Source organism: Cynocephalus volans, chromosome 1 (assembly GCF_027409185.1).
Source record: "Cynocephalus volans isolate mCynVol1 chromosome 1, mCynVol1.pri, whole genome shotgun sequence".
Classification (NCBI taxonomy): Eukaryota; Metazoa; Chordata; class Mammalia; order Dermoptera; family Cynocephalidae; genus Cynocephalus; species Cynocephalus volans.
This window is the reverse complement of record NC_084460.1, coordinates 178,163,850-178,180,558: the sequence shown is the minus strand read 5'-3', so window position 1 is coordinate 178,180,558 and position 16,709 is coordinate 178,163,850. Positions and strand designations below refer to the sequence as shown.

General features: G+C 43.1%; 2 protein-coding genes across 3 annotated transcripts; both read left to right on the top strand.

Annotated features, from left to right (window-relative positions):
* Window positions 1-4,510: 4,510 nt before the first annotated feature.
* On the top strand, window positions 4,511-4,933 carry LOC134371463 (keratin-associated protein 21-1-like). The gene has a single exon (XM_063088289.1). The coding sequence runs from the start codon at window positions 4,511-4,513 to the stop codon at window positions 4,931-4,933; it is 423 nt and encodes a 140-aa protein (XP_062944359.1).
* Window positions 4,934-14,623: 9,690 nt separating this feature from the next.
* Window positions 14,624-15,022, top strand: LOC134371517 (keratin-associated protein 21-2-like). 2 transcript variants are annotated; one of them, XM_063088327.1, is made up of 2 exons: window positions 14,624-14,795; window positions 14,952-15,022. In XM_063088327.1, exons 1-2 carry the CDS (start codon window positions 14,624-14,626, stop codon window positions 15,020-15,022), a joined length of 243 nt encoding a protein of 80 aa, XP_062944397.1. The 2 variants fall into 2 exon arrangements, with proteins under 2 accessions (XP_062944397.1, XP_062944390.1); XM_063088320.1 differs by having other exon boundaries at window positions 14,624-15,022.
* The last annotated feature ends 1,687 nt before the right edge of the window (window positions 15,023-16,709 follow it).

The window sequence follows — 16,709 nt, the reverse complement described above, 5'->3', positions numbered from 1 at the left end:
CCAAGACTAGGGTGGTAGGTTTTCAGCTCTTATACTTTTAAATTTGCTTTCACTACCTTTTTTGCTTTCTTTCCCTTCTGGAATGCCTGTAATTCAAATATTTGCTATCTTGATCACCTCCCCAAAGTCTTGTAGGCTTTGTTTGTTTATTTTCCTTCCTTCCACCCCACCCACTATTTTTCATCTTACTGGGTTATTTCCAAACATTTGTCTTCAAGATTAGACATTATTACTTCTCATGATGTAGTCTGTCTTTGAGACTCTTGGATAATGACGCAGTTTAAAAAATTTTTTTTATTCCATTCAAGGTATGCTTCTATTGGAGAAATTCTGTTTGACATTTAATAGTAGCTATGTGTTTGCTAAAGTGGTCATTTAGAACGTGAACGGTTTAACTGATTTCACTGGTTTGTTTGTCTGTATTCCCTTGTATCACAGTGAGCTCTTTCCAATTGAGGATATGAGTTCCTTTGGCAGAAGGTTGGTGATTTCTGATTTGTAGGGATCCATTCTAGGAGCACTGTTGTGTTTCTTTGGTGGTGTCATGTTCCCGTCTTTTAATTTTTTTATTTTTCGTGTGTCTTATTTCCCCGCATTGATACCTGGCAGTGGGTGCGGCTGGTAGTTGGGGCTGTGGCAGTGAGTCCCAGTTGGTCACTTCTCTGGCTGTGGGGAAGAATGCTATAATGCCGCAGCAGAGAGGGGCCGTGTCCAGCTGTTTTGTTGCACTCGGCTATTCTGACAGATGAGGCGAAAGAGGGGGCGCAGACAGCCACTGCTTGGACTGTGAGTGAGGCCCCTTAATGTTGGTGCCGAAGGAGCACAGCCAGGTGCTTCTCAGACACTGTTGGAAGCCAAAACACAGATCTAACACTGTGGTCCCTGTCAGCTGCTTCATGGTACATTGGCATTGCTGCTAAGAAGAACTGTTGAGGGTGAGACCTCCTGGCTGCTTCTCTGGGAGGGTTTAGATGAGCTCCACTTCCACTGGTAAAGGGCTACTCACCTGTGTTTTAATGTGGAGACCTGTGACTTGTTCTTCTGGGTTTGAAGCTTGGACTCACAGGACTGAGGCAGAGAAGGTGGAATGGCAGGGGTCCTGGTTGTCTCATGTCTGGCTGTGGGTGTGAGGGTACGGTGGTCCAGGAGGCCTGGAGTTGACTTTTCAGACCTGTATGGCTGGGTCCCAGCCACTCCTGGATCCAGGCCTCAAGGCTCTGGGATCAGGGGAATGTAGCAACTCGTGTGAGCATGCTGGGATGGCAGCGGAGTGTTAAGGCTGGGGAAAGCTGTGGCTACTGTCCCCAGGGCAGGGGGTGCTCTCACAATGGCTCTGGATTCAACATGGTGCCAAACTGCATTGGTTTGGGTCATGAGGGTGGGGGTGGGGAGTGTACCGTATGTACTTCTGTGCTTCTGTGCTACAGAGCTGGAGTGCATGTGCTCTAGGCAGCTCCTTACCATTCAGTACAGGCTGCAAGAGCTGAGGACAACTCCTACAGCAGGAACTGCAGGCCCTAAAGGTAAGGATGGGGGTTGGTGTGAGCCCTCTGTCTACCTTTGCCGCCTGTATAGAATGTCTCTCCCGTGCCAATCCTCATGACAAAGACGTGGTAGATGAGGTGGCGGGCCTCTCTCTCCTCTCTCTGCTCCCATTTTCGGGTTCTGGGCTCCATGGGATCTCACCAAACTCTGATACTCTCGTGCACTCTCCCACACATGCTCCCAATGACGTTAATATGTATGAGTTGTATTGGAGCTTTTGGGTGAGATCTACTTGCCCTGCACACCTCTAGATGTCCATCTTACCCCAACTCCTCTTACTTGAATTTTTGCAGGGATGTCAGCGACTACTCACTGCTAGGTGTACATGACCCAGAGAAAGTTGCCATCTAATCGCAAAGGGAAACATTACAAGAAAAGGAGAGAAGCATAAACAAGATGGCAGTTGTAATTCCTTACATAGCAATAATTACCTGAAATCTAAATGGAATAAATTGTCCAACCCAAGACATACGATTACTGAACAGACCAATAAAAGAGAGAAAAAAGAAAAGAAAAAAAAAAAAAACCCAGGGAGAGTGAAACAGAAGACGAGACTCTGTGCTGCTTTAAGTGACTCACTTTACCTTTAACGTCAGCTATAGACTGATTGTGAAAGGATGGAAGAAGGTCTTCCATGCTATTAAAAAAGGTAGAGAGTATGTCGGAGTATACTGAAATCTTACATCTGTTTGTAATTCAAAATGTCTCAAACAAACAAAAGAGAAGGAATTTCATCATATATTTTCAAAGGTTCAGTTGATCCAGAAATAGAACAATTGGGAATATGCATACACCCATCATCGGAGCACCTACATATACAAAGCAAAGTTTAATAGACCTCAAGGTATTAGTAGCACTCAAGAGAGAGAGAGATATCTGTAAAACCATAAGTGTACGAAAAGTAACGACTCCACTTTCAACACTGGCTAGATCATTTCGATAGAGAATCAGTCAGGAGCATTTAGTCTGGAACTACGTTTTAGATGAAACGGATATAAGCGATGTATACAGAACATGTTATTAAATAGCAGCACAGTACACATTATTCTCAAATCTGCATGGAACCTTTCCATGAAGAAATCACAAATAAGGTCTCAAAACAAGTCCTAACATTTTCAGAAGCTTATCGACTTATCCAGCATGTTTTCTGAACACAAGGATGTAACTAGAAATAACTAATAGAAGGAAGTCCAGAAATTTCACAAACATGGAGAAATTAAGAACTATGGACCTAACCACCAAAGTGTCAAAGAAGAAAGAAAAAGGAAAGGTAAAACATTTCTGGATGCATGCAAACAAAAATGGAAACACAACACACCAGAACTTCTAAAATTTAGCAAAAGCAGCTCTAAGAGGACGGGGTTTGTAACACTAAACACCTGTATCAAACAAGCAACTGTCCCATGTAGACAACCTGACTTGACCCTCTAGTGAACCAGAATACAAATAAACAATCTATGCCATAGTTCGCAGAAGACAGAGGATAATAAAGATCGGAACAGAAATAAATGAAACAGAAAGTCAAATGCATTCAGAAAGATCAGGAGAGTTTTTGTTTATTAATAAAAATCAACAAAATGTCAGAGCTGCATTGAATGAGGAAGAAAAGGGAGAAGACTGAAATAAATAAACACAGAAATAAAGAGGAGACTTTGCCACTGATACCACAGCAATAAAATTCATGAGGCCACTATGCGCAGTGTCGTGCCAATAAATTGGATAACCTAGAAGAAATGGATCAATTACCAAGTCCATACGACCTAACCAAAATAATTCATGAAGAAATGGAAATGATGAAGGGAACAATAAGAAGTCAGTTGTCAATGGTCTCCCATTGAAAGAAAGCTCATAACCTGATGGCTTCACTGCTGAATTCTACAAAACGTTTAAAAAAGAACTAAGTACCTCAGAAAGGTCAACGATTACTCATTTCCTAATTGCAAGGTATCCAAACAAAAAGTACGATAAGTAAATTACATTTTAAAGTAGAGTTTTGTTTTTTTTGTTTTTTGTTTTTTTTTTTGGAGAAGACAGATAAGACAAAAATGAGAATACTACTGTGAAGTCTGGGAGTATCACTCACCGATTGGCTTTACCCTTTATTGGGAAGCATGGATCTATAGCACCAATATGAGAGTCGTCCGAGTAAACCCACAGACAGTCTTGCATTGAACAATCGAACTTTCACAAAGATCTTGTTGATCTCAGGCCTGTTTCTCATTCGACGTGGACGCCTTTGGGTAAGTGTGTCTTTTCATATATAGGAGACATGATACGTCTGTGTACATAACTGACCAGCAGGGGTTTCAGAAAGAAACAATTTTGTCCCAGAGAAAGCGAGAAAGTCATGATCTGCTTGGAAAAGGCGGGGATAGGCAAGCTTTCCTTCAGGGAGATGGAGAACATTTCAGGGCGTGGTTGTAGCATTTGGAAATACTCAATTTATTGCCCAAAGTCTATGCAAGTAAGTTAGAGTCATTTTGCTGGAAAAAGACAAAGTACGGAGGTAGGAGAAAATGGGAACCAACGTGCTGCTGCTGGTGATACTTTTAATAGTATTGAGTAGAGCTTCTTCTTCAGTAAGTGCTTTCAAAGACCTTGACAGTGCAGTGCGATAACGAAACACACATTTATAGATGAAACATGTTTTGGTGATGTGTTATGTCATGGTCATAAAATTCAATGATGGTTGTGTCAGCTTGGGTCCATCGAAAATGGATCCTTTTCTTTCAAGGCTTGAGAAAATTCCTGGGGAAGCAGGAAATCAATTATAAATCCCTAACAAAATGATTGCCCACAGAATGAGCTCATTTTAGGCAAATGGTTGTTAAATGAGAGAACCAAGCCCACGTGAGGGTTGACCTATTCATCCCAGTAAGTATATAAAGGTCCTGGAAGAGAGGACGACACTCACACTTCAGCAATATCCTCCTACCTCTTGACTGAAACCTCACCTCCTGACACGATGTGTGGCAACTACGGTGGAAACTCCTGTGGGGGCTGTGGCTCCGGCTGTGGCTGCGGTTGTGGATACGGCTCTGGCTGCAGATGCGGCTCTTGCGGTGGCTGTGGCTCTGACTGTGGATATGGCTCTGGCTGCGGCTCTGGCTGTGGATACGGCTCTGGCTGTGGATGTGGCCCCGGCTGTGGATACGGCTCTTGCGGTGGCTGTGGCTCTGGCTGTGGATACGGCTCTTGCGGTGGCTGTGGCTCTGGCTGTGGCTGTGGCTCTGGCTGTGGCTCCAACTGTGGATACGGCTCTGGCTATGGATACGGCTCTAAATATGGACTAGGCTGTGGATATGGCTCCCGCTATGGCTGTGGATATGGCTCTGGCTCCTGTGGCTACCGGCCACTTTGCTACAGAAAATACTATACCTCTTGCTGATTCCCATGACGGCAGATCCTTCTTGCCTCTGAAATGACCACTCCAAGTACAATGGCGGTAGAAATCCTCCCTATCCTTTCACTTCACTCCGAAGTAAGAATTGATTATTGTCTGTGGGGGACCTGATTTAATGTCGAAGGATCTGTCTTCAGCTGACGGTGACTGAGGGGTTTCATCACATCCCTGGAAACCAAAGATCTTATCCCGATCACTTTTCAAACATGAATCCCTGCATCCTTTTCTCCGTCTTCGCACGTGGGGCTATGTGCAGAAGCCCAGGGAGGGCTATAGGATTGGAGTTACTAGAGTGGAACAACAAAAGCAGTTTCTGAATAAAAGGCTTTGTTTCCTGAGAAGTCCGGTCTCATGTGTATCAGGGTGACAATGGATTTCAGGATTTGTGGCCTGATGGAAAGCGGGGGGACCGAAACTTAATATAAAATAATTTGTTTTCTTTAACTCTTCGAATCCAAGTATTACCTCTTGCTCATAACTTGTCATTTATGAAGGTTATTTTGTTACGTATATAATGAAACGTGAACACAAATCTCACCCTCGAAATCTCATACCTTGCGTGAATAAAGGATTGGGATAGGGAGATCAATGGGAAAAGGAACCTAGTCTTGAGATGTAAGGCACAGGTCGAGAAGTGAGTGGCTGGAACCTGGGTTTGAGTCTTGGTAATCAAGAGGCAAGACTGCTAGTTTAATGTTACCACATTTTGCAAGAGGAGAAATGAGAAATCTTGGAGTCAGCAGATAAGGCTATTGCAGCTGCTCAAGGAAATCAGAAAGGACCTTGATCCTTCTCTCTCTCCTCCCATTCCTGTTCTCCCCCTTTTGCTGTGTGACTTTGTCCCTCATGGTTTCAAAGTGGGTGCGGTGTATGACCGACATCATGTTCATGGTCTGGGCAAGGAAGGAACAGAAGGATGGACAAATGGCCAAGAGCGTCAGGTCTCATTAAAAACCTTGTCTGTGTATGCGTGAAGGGAACACTTCCTGGAAGACTTTTGACCACCCGTCTTTGAACAGTAGTGTGTCATGTGGACGGTGTTCGCTGAAGAGGGTAAAACCAAAAGCGTTGTGGGCAGGGGTTGTGCTAGTCAGCCCCCAGTGTTCACCAAATCCTGATAGGTCTTGAATATCAGAGGTAAGAACCAGGTTTGAGAAAGCAAAATCTTTGGCACATGGAAGGATGTGTTTCCAAGAACACCAGCTTTGGCAGGGGCACAATCGATGTGCTCACACAGCTTTTCCTTCCCTGTTCGTTTCACGTCATTGTTGGTCCACACAGGATGCTGTCTAGTTGCGAATGTTTATTTGCTATATTAACCTGTTAATTTTTCTCTACTCCTCTTATTTCCATTCTCAAGCCCATCCCTCATTCACGGCCATGCTGTAATTCATGGTATCTCATAGGTGGCCACCCACCCATTTCTTTCCATGAAAGTTCTGTGAGTGGTGGTCATTCTATTATGCATTTTCAATCTACATGAATGGTATTATTATGCACCTTTTCCTAAGAGTTTTTTTCTTCTCACAGCACGATTGTTGTTGAAAGATCCATCTGTGCCTCTGTATGCACATTTAGTCCATTCTTTCCGGTTGCCGCATGGTGCTCCGTGTGCTTCATACACGAGATGTTGCCCACTCTCTATGTCAGTGATGCACACTTGACCGCCCCCAGCTCCTCTTCTCCACATTTCCACAGTGAACACACGGCCCCTACGGACCTCTGTGAGATTGCGCCGAGTTCGGAACTGTTGGGAGAAACGGTGTGTGCACATGTAATTTTACCAAGTACTGCCGGGTTAGTCTCCAGAAGGTCTGTACTAGTCCAAACCCTAACACTGCAATTCTCGTGTCCTCACGTTACGTTCCCAAACTTGGCATGACCTAGCCTTTGAATGGTACTCGTTTAAGTAAAAAAGTGATTGACTCTTGTTATTTGAAGTTCTATTTCTCTAACCACTAATGAGTTTGGACATTTTTAATGACTTCTGATTATTCATTAACCTTCGTGTTTTTCTTTCCTATCTTTGGCATTGGTTTTCTTTCTAGTTTCTTCTTGATTTGTAGGAGTTGATTGTATGTGTTCGGACCTATTCTCTTTAGACTTTGAAAATATCTCCTACAATGTGATTTTCGTTTTTGTCCATAGTGTGCAGAACTGAACAAAAATTTTAACTGTATGCTTTGTGGTTCTTAAAATCTCTGAGTTAATCTATGCCTTGAGAATGTGGACTAAATTGATCCACACCGTTTGCTTCTCCGTTGAAATTTAGTGGTTCTGTAAGTAATGAACAATGGACCACGGAGGGTGAAATCTGGGCAACGCATATCAGAAGGATAGGGCTTAGAAAGTGCGAAGAAATGATGCCCATTTCTTGTATGTGCAAGAAGAGGAGCATTATGCTTGAGGGGAGCTTTGATGCGTTGCACGTGCTGTTAGAGTCGGTATTCCCTCATTTGTCAGATCTGTGTATAAGAGCAGCCCCAGAACCGGGCATGGAGAGAGATGAGACCAGCAAAGCATTTGTGGCAGACCTCATTGTCTTGGTGGTCAATTAGTGTGGTAACAGACAGGTTATATTTCATTTCATTTTTGCTTTTTATTGTGGCAAAACAAATATAGCATGAGAATTTCGATGTTAAGCATTTTTAAACATAGGAGTGCATGGACTTAATTCCATTTGCCATGCTGCATAACCACTACCTCTATCTATTTCTAAGCCATTTTTTGTCATCCTAAGTATAAATTGCGTACCTACTTACCCATCACTACTCATTATTCACTTTCCCTCATTTCTGGTAACCTCTAAGCTATGCCCGTCTCCGGAAGTGCTGTACCATATGTTTCACCTTAAAGAATTGTGACCTCTTGGTGGGGAGAACATTCAACATTCATTCTCTGTAGTTACTACTTGAAGTTATACAGTCATTGGTCATTGGCTGTAGTTCGCCCTTTCTTGCTCTTTAACACTAGAGCTCTTTGGTTTTGTTCTGTTCTGTTTTGTTTTGTTTTTCCGTAAAATTTGATTTTTCTACAATTGTGGGGAACAGTGTTGAGTATCAATATCTGTGGTACCATGTGTGATGATCATATCAGCATAATTACCATATCGGTCATTTAAAATATGATCATTCCTTGTGGCTGTTATTCAATCTCTCGCTGACACTCCTCTCCCTCCCCTTTCCGTTTCCCACCTCTAGTAACCACAATTGTCTTCTCTCTTCCTGAAATTTCACGGTGTGACTGTGATTGCTGTGTGTTTCTCTTTCTTTCTTTGCTTGCTTCTCTCTCTCTTTCTTTTTCTCTTTCTCTCTCTGTTTTTCTCCTCTCCTTTCCGTTTATTTTGTGTTCCCATTACGAATGAGGTCCCGTTTTTCTCACCGTTTGCCTGGATTATTTGACTTAATGGAAACATCTCAAAGCGAATGGCAGAATTTCAGTCCCTTTTTTTGGCAGGGTGGTATTCCATTGTGCATATATACACATTGTCCTTACCCAGTCATGTGCTGATTTCCGCTTAGGTTGGTTCCAACTCTGAGCTGTTGTAAACATAACCGCAATAAACACGGGCCTGTACAAATCCTTTCAAAATGATGATAACCATTCTTTGTGATCTACACCCAGCAGTGGGGTTGCTGGACCTTTCCCCGTAATTCTGACTTGGCTGTATCCCATAGGTTTGCTAAGTTGTGCTTCTGACTTCAGTAGTTTCAGGAAATGTTTTGGTTTCCTTAGTCATCTCTTCTTTGACCCTGTGGTTGTTCAAAAGTATGTTGTTTAATTTCCAGACATTTGTCTAGTTTTCCAAGTTCTTCTAATTATTGATTTCCAGTTTGTTTCCATCATGGTCAGAAAGTATAGTTGATAGGAGTTTGATTTATGTGAAGTTGTCGGGACCTATTTGGTGGTCAAACATATAGTCGATTATAAATGTGCTGTTGGGTTCAGTGTGCATTCTGCAGCTGTTGGATGAAATGCTCTGTCTGTTAGGTCCATCTGGTGTATGGTGCTATAGAAATGCACGTGGGTTGCCTTATTGATTTTTCCTTCCCTATGATGTGTCCAATGCTGAGAGTGGGGTGTTCAAATCCCCAACTCTTATGGTGTCGGTGTCAATCTCTCCCTTTGATCTGATATTTGCTTTATATATGTGATTGCTCCAGTGTTGGGTGCATACCTATTTATAAGTGTTACATCCTCTTGCTGTATTGATCCCTTTAACGTTACGCAATGCCCTTCCTCATCTCTTAGACCAGGTTTTCCCGGTGTTTGATTTAGGATATAAGTATAGGTATTTGGGCTGGCTTAGTTTTTCATTTTTTTGGAATATCTTCCTCCATCCCTGCTCTTTCAGTCTAAGTGTGTCTTTGAAGGTCAGCTCTGTCTCTCATAGGCAGTACATGAATGGGTCACGTTTTCTTTATGCATTCAGACAGTCTGTGTCTTTTAATCGTGACATATAATGTTTTTAAATTTAAGGTATGTTATTGACATATGATGTCGTTGCCTTGGGATTGTCTTGGTTGTTTTTCAATAGTTTTGTATAGTCTTTGTTCCTCTCCTTGTCTGTCATGGTTTCTCTTTGTGGGTGGGTGGTTTTCTGTATTGAAGATGAGGTTTGACTCTTTTCTCTTTCTCATTGGTGTATCTGTGTTAGACCGCCAGCGTGGGTTATATACTTTGGTGTTTCAGGATGATCATTATGATTCTTTCGCTTGTAGATGGAGTGTAGGACTCTCCTCAGTGTTTCTTGGAGGGTTGAAATGGTGGTCATGATTTCCCTTCATTTTCCTTTGTCTGAGAGGAATCAAGAGGCGATGATGATTTCTCTTAATTTTGGTGAGTTATTTCTCCTTGGTTCATGGGAGATAGCTTTGCAGGTTATCATATTCTTGGCTGGCAGTTTTTCTACTCTCACTGCTTTTGTATATATCCTCCCATTCTCTCCTGGCTTGTATGGTTTCTGCTGAAAGTAGTCTGCTGTTAGTCTAAAGGGGATGCCCTTCTGTGTGATGATGCTATTCTGTTGCTCTTTGTAGAAATCTTCCTTAGTCTTTAACTCGTGACAGTTTGCCTACCGTGTGTCTCGGTGAAGATCTTTTCAGGTCGAATCAAATAGATCTATTTGGAAACTTTGAGTTTCCTAGATTTGGATGTTCATATCTTCCCCAAGACTAGGGTGGTAGGTTTTCAGCTCTTATACTTTTAAATTTGCTTTCACTACCTTTTTTGCTTTCTTTCCCTTCTGGAATGCCTGTAATTCAAATATTTGCTATCTTGATCACCTCCCCAAAGTCTTGTAGGCTTTGTTTGTTTATTTTCCTTCCTTCCACCCCACCCACTATTTTTCATCTTACTGGGTTATTTCCAAACATTTGTCTTCAAGATTAGACATTATTACTTCTCATGATGTAGTCTGTCTTTGAGACTCTTGGATAATGACGCAGTTTAAAAAATTTTTTTTATTCCATTCAAGGTATGCTTCTATTGGAGAAATTCTGTTTGACATTTAATAGTAGCTATGTGTTTGCTAAAGTGGTCATTTAGAACGTGAACGGTTTAACTGATTTCACTGGTTTGTTTGTCTGTATTCCCTTGTATCACAGTGAGCTCTTTCCAATTGAGGATATGAGTTCCTTTGGCAGAAGGTTGGTGATTTCTGATTTGTAGGGATCCATTCTAGGAGCACTGTTGTGTTTCTTTGGTGGTGTCATGTTCCCGTCTTTTAATTTTTTTATTTTTCGTGTGTCTTATTTCCCCGCATTGATACCTGGCAGTGGGTGCGGCTGGTAGTTGGGGCTGTGGCAGTGAGTCCCAGTTGGTCACTTCTCTGGCTGTGGGGAAGAATGCTATAATGCCGCAGCAGAGAGGGGCCGTGTCCAGCTGTTTTGTTGCACTCGGCTATTCTGACAGATGAGGCGAAAGAGGGGGCGCAGACAGCCACTGCTTGGACTGTGAGTGAGGCCCCTTAATGTTGGTGCCGAAGGAGCACAGCCAGGTGCTTCTCAGACACTGTTGGAAGCCAAAACACAGATCCAACACTGTGGTCCCTGTCAGCTGCTTCATGGTACATTGGCATTGCTGCTAAGAAGAACTGTTGAGGGTGAGACCTCCTGGCTGCTTCTCTGGGAGGGTTTAGATGAGCTCCACTTCCACTGGTAAAGGGCTACTCACCTGTGTTTTAATGTGGAGACCTGTGACTTGTTCTTCTGGGTTTGAAGCTTGGACTCACAGGACTGAGGCAGAGAAGGTGGAATGGCAGGGGTCCTGGTTGTCTCATGTCTGGCTGTGGGTGTGAGGGTACGGTGGTCCAGGAGGCCTGGAGTTGACTTTTCAGACCTGTATGGCTGGGTCCCAGCCACTCCTGGATCCAGGCCTCAAGGCTCTGGGATCAGGGGAATGTAGCAACTCGTGTGAGCATGCTGGGATGGCAGCGGAGTGTTAAGGCTGGGGAAAGCTGTGGCTACTGTCCCCAGGGCAGGGGGTGCTCTCACAATGGCTCTGGATTCAACATGGTGCCAAACTGCATTGGTTTGGGTCATGAGGGTGGGGGTGGGGAGTGTACCGTATGTACTTCTGTGCTTCTGTGCTACAGAGCTGGAGTGCATGTGCTCTAGGCAGCTCCTTACCATTCAGTACAGGCTGCAAGAGCTGAGGACAACTCCTACAGCAGGAACTGCAGGCCCTAAAGGTAAGGATGGGGGTTGGTGTGAGCCCTCTGTCTACCTTTGCCGCCTGTATAGAATGTCTCTCCCGTGCCAATCCTCATGACAAAGACGTGGTAGATGAGGTGGCGGGCCTCTCTCTCCTCTCTCTGCTCCCATTTTCGGGTTCTGGGCTCCATGGGATCTCACCAAACTCTGATACTCTCGTGCACTCTCCCACACATGCTCCCAATGACGTTAATATGTATGAGTTGTATTGGAGCTTTTGGGTGAGATCTACTTGCCCTGCACACCTCTAGATGGCCATCTTACCCCAACTCCTCTTACTTGAATTTTTGCAGGGATGTCAGCGACTACTCACTGCTAGGTGTACATGACCCAGAGAAAGTTGCCATCTAATCGCAAAGGGAAACATTACAAGAAAAGGAGAGAAGCATAAACAAGATGGCAGTTGTAATTCCTTACATAGCAATAATTACCTGAAATCTAAATGGAATAAATTGTCCAACCCAAGACATACGATTACTGAACAGACCAATAAAAGAGAGAAAAAAGAAAAGAAAAAAAAAAAACCCAGGGAGAGTGAAACAGAAGACGAGACTCTGTGCTGCTTTAAGTGACTCACTTTACCTTTAACGTCAGCTATAGACTGATTGTGAAAGGATGGAAGAAGGTCTTCCATGCTATTAAAAAAGGTAGAGAGTATGTCGGAGTATACTGAAATCTTACATCTGTTTGTAATTCAAAATGTCTCAAACAAACAAAAGAGAAGGAATTTCATCATATATTTTCAAAGGTTCAGTTGATCCAGAAATAGAACAATTGGGAATATGCATACACCCATCATCGGAGCACCTACATATACAAAGCAAAGTTTAATAGACCTCAAGGTATTAGTAGCACTCAAGAGAGAGAGAGATATCTGTAAAACCATAAGTGTACGAAAAGTAACGACTCCACTTTCAACACTGGCTAGATCATTTCGATAGAGAATCAGTCAGGAGCATTTAGTCTGGAACTACGTTTTAGATGAAACGGATATAAGCGATGTATACAGAACATGTTATTAAATAGCAGCACAGTACACATTATTCTCAAATCTGCATGGAACCTTTCCATGAAGAAATCACAAATAAGGTCTCAAAACAAGTCCTAACATTTTCAGAAGCTTATCGACTTATCCAGCATGTTTTCTGAACACAAGGATGTAACTAGAAATAACTAATAGAAGGAAGTCCAGAAATTTCACAAACATGGAGAAATTAAGAACTATGGACCTAACCACCAAAGTGTCAAAGAAGAAAGAAAAAGGAAAGGTAAAACATTTCTGGATGCATGCAAACAAAAATGGAAACACAACACACCAGAACTTCTAAAATTTAGCAAAAGCAGCTCTAAGAGGACGGGGTTTGTAACACTAAACACCTGTATCAAACAAGCAACTGTCCCATGTAGACAACCTGACTTGACCCTCTAGTGAACCAGAATACAAATAAACAATCTATGCCATAGTTCGCAGAAGACAGAGGATAATAAAGATCGGAACAGAAATAAATGAAACAGAAAGTCAAATGCATTCAGAAAGATCAGGAGAGTTTTTGTTTATTAATAAAAATCAACAAAATGTCAGAGCTGCATTGAATGAGGAAGAAAAGGGAGAAGACTGAAATAAATAAACACAGAAATAAAGAGGAGACTTTGCCACTGATACCACAGCAATAAAATTCATGAGGCCACTATGCGCAGTGTCGTGCCAATAAATTGGATAACCTAGAAGAAATGGATCAATTACCAAGTCCATACGACCTAACCAAAATAATTCATGAAGAAATGGAAATGATGAAGGGAACAATAAGAAGTCAGTTGTCAATGGTCTCCCATTGAAAGAAAGCTCATAACCTGATGGCTTCACTGCTGAATTCTACAAAACGTTTAAAAAAGAACTAAGTACCTCAGAAAGGTCAACGATTACTCATTTCCTAATTGCAAGGTATCCAAACAAAAAGTACGATAAGTAAATTACATTTTAAAGTAGAGTTTTGTTTTTTTTGTTTTTTGTTTTTTTTTTGGAGAAGACAGATAAGACAAAAATGAGAATACTACTGTGAAGTCTGGGAGTATCACTCACCGATTGGCTTTACCCTTTATTGGGAAGCATGGATCTATAGCACCAATATGAGAGTCGTCCGAGTAAACCCACAGACAGTCTTGCATTGAACAATCGAACTTTCACAAAGATCTTGTTGATCTCAGGCCTGTTTCTCATTCGACGTGGACGCCTTTGGGTAAGTGTGTCTTTTCATATATAGGAGAAATGATACGTCTGTGTACATAACTGACCAGCAGGGGTTTCAGAAAGAAACAATTTTGTCCCAGAGAAAGCGAGAAAGTCATGATCTGCTTGGAAAAGGCGGGGATAGGCAAGCTTTCCTTCAGGGAGATGGAGAACATTTCAGGGCGTGGTTGTAGCATTTGGAAATACTCAATTTATTGCCCAAAGTCTATGCAAGTATGTTAGAGACATTTTGCTGGAAAAAGACAAAGTACGGAGGTAGGAGAAAATGGGAACCAACGTGCTGCTGCTGGTGATACTTTTAATAGTATTGAGTAGAGCTTCTTCTTCAGTAAGTGCTTTCAAAGACCTTGACAGTGCAGTGCGATAACGAAACACACATTTATAGATGAAACATGTTTTGGTGATGTGTTATGTCATGGTCATAAAATTCAATGATGGTTGTGTCAGCTTGGGTCCATCGAAAATGGATCCTTTTCTTTCAAGGCTTGAGAAAATTCCTGGGGAAGCAGGAAATCAATTATAAATCCCTAACAAAATGATTGCCCACAGAATGAGCTCATTTTAGGCAAATGGTTGTTAAATGAGAGAACAAAGCCCACGTGAGGGTTGACCTATTCATCCCAGTAAGTATATAAAGGTCCTGGAAGAGAGGACGACACTCACACTTCAGCAATATCCTCCTACCTCTTGACTGAAACCTCACCTCCTGACACGATGTGTGGCAACTACGGTGGAAACTCCTGTGGGGGCTGTGGCTCCGGCTGTGGCTGCGGTTGTGGATACGGCTCTGGCTGCGGATGTGGCTCTTGCAGTGGCTGTGGCTCTGACTGTGGATATGGCTCTGGCTGCGGCTCTGGCTGTGGATACGGCTCTGGCTGTGGATGTGGCCCCGGCTGTGGATACGGCTCTTGCGGTGGCTGTGGCTCTGGCTGTGGATACGGCTCTTGCGGTGGCTGTGGTTCTGGCAGTGGCTGTGGCTCTGGCTGTGGCTCCAACTGTGGATACGGCTCTGGCTGTGGATACGGCTCTAAATATGGACTAGGCTGTGGATATGGCTCTGGCTCCTGTGGCTACCGGCCACTTTGCTACAGAAAATACTATACCTCTTGCTGATTCCCATGACGGCAGATCCTTCTTGCCTCTGAAATGACCACTCCAAGTACAATGGCGGTAGAAATCCTCCCTATCCTTTCACTTCACTCCGAAGTAAGAATTGATTATTGTCTGCGGGGGACCTGATTTAATGTCGAAGGATCTGTCTTCAGCTGACGGTGACTGAGGGGTTTCATCACATCCCTGGAAACCAAAGATCTTATCCCGATCACTTTTCAAACATGAATCCCTACATCCTTTTCTCCGTCTTCGCACGTGGGGCTATGTGCAGAAGCCCAGGGAGGGCTATAGGATTGGAGTTACTAGAGTGGAACAACAAAAGCAGTTTCTGAATAAAAGGCTTTGTTTCCTGAGAAGTCCGGTCTCATGTGTATCAGGGTGACAATGGATTTCAGGATTTGTGGCCTGATGGAAAGCGGGGGGACCGAAACTTAATATAAAATAATTTGTTTTCTTTAACTCTTCGAATACAAGTATTACCTCCTGCTCATAACTTGTCATTTATGAAGGTTAATTTGTTACGTATATAATGAAACGTGAACACAAATCTCACCCTCGAAATCTCATACCTTGCGTGAATAAAGGATTGGGATAGGGAGATCAATGGGAAAAGGAACCTAGTCTTGAGATGTAAGGCACAGGTCGAGAAGTGAGTGGCTGGAACCTGGGTTTGAGTCTTGGTAATCAAGAGGCAAGACTGCTAGTTTAATGTTACCACATTTTGCAAGAGGAGAAATGAGAAATCTTGGAGTCAGCAGATAAGGCTATTGCAGCTGCTCAAGGAAATCAGAAAGGACCTTGATCCTTCTCTCTCTCCTCCCATTCCTGTTCTCCCCCTTTTGCTGTGTGACTTTGTCCCTCATGGTTTCAAAGTGGGTGCGGTGTATGACCGACATCATGTTCATGGTCTGGGCAAGGAAGGAACAGAAGGATGGACAAATGGCCAAGAGCGTCAGGTCTCATTAAAAACCTTGTCTGTGTATGCGTGAAGGGAACACTTCCTGGAAGACTTTTGACCACCCGTCTTTGAACAGTAGTGTGTCATGTGGACGGTGTTCGCTGAAGAGGGTAAAACCAAAAGCGTTGTGGGCAGGGGTTGTGCTAGTCAGCCCCCAGTGTTCACCAAATCCTGATAGGTCTTGAATATCAGAGGTAAGAACCAGGTTTGAGAAAGCAAAATCTTTGGCACATGGAAGGATGTGTTTCCAAGAACACCAGCTTTGGCAGGGGCACAATCGATGTGCTCACACAGCTTTTCCTTCCCTGTTCGTTTCACGTCATTGTTGGTCCACACAGGATGCTGTCTAGTTGCGAATGTTTATTTGCTATATTAACCTGTTAATTTTTCTCTACTCCTCTTATTTCCATTCTCAAGCCCATCCCTCATTCACGGCCATGCTGTAATTCATGGTATCTCATAGGTGGCCACCCACCCATTTCTTTCCATGAAAGTTCTGTGAGTGGTGGTCATTCTATTATGCATTTTCAATCTACATGAATGGTATTATTATGCACCTTTTCCTAAGAGTTTTTTTCTTCTCACAGCACGATTGTTGTTGAAAGATCCATCTGTGCCTCTGTATGCACATTTAGTCCATTCTTTCCGGTTGCCGCATGGTGCTCCGTGTGCTTCATACACGAGATGTTGCCCACTCTCTATGTCAGTGATGCACACTTGACCGCCCCC

Excerpts from the sequence above, each read along its gene's own strand:
- LOC134371463 (XM_063088289.1), top strand. The coding sequence starts at position 4,511 with ATGTGTGGCAACTACGGTGGAAACTCCTGTGGGGGCTGTGGCTCCGGC.
- LOC134371517 (XM_063088320.1), top strand. The coding sequence starts at position 14,624 with ATGTGTGGCAACTACGGTGGAAACTCCTGTGGGGGCTGTGGCTCCGGC.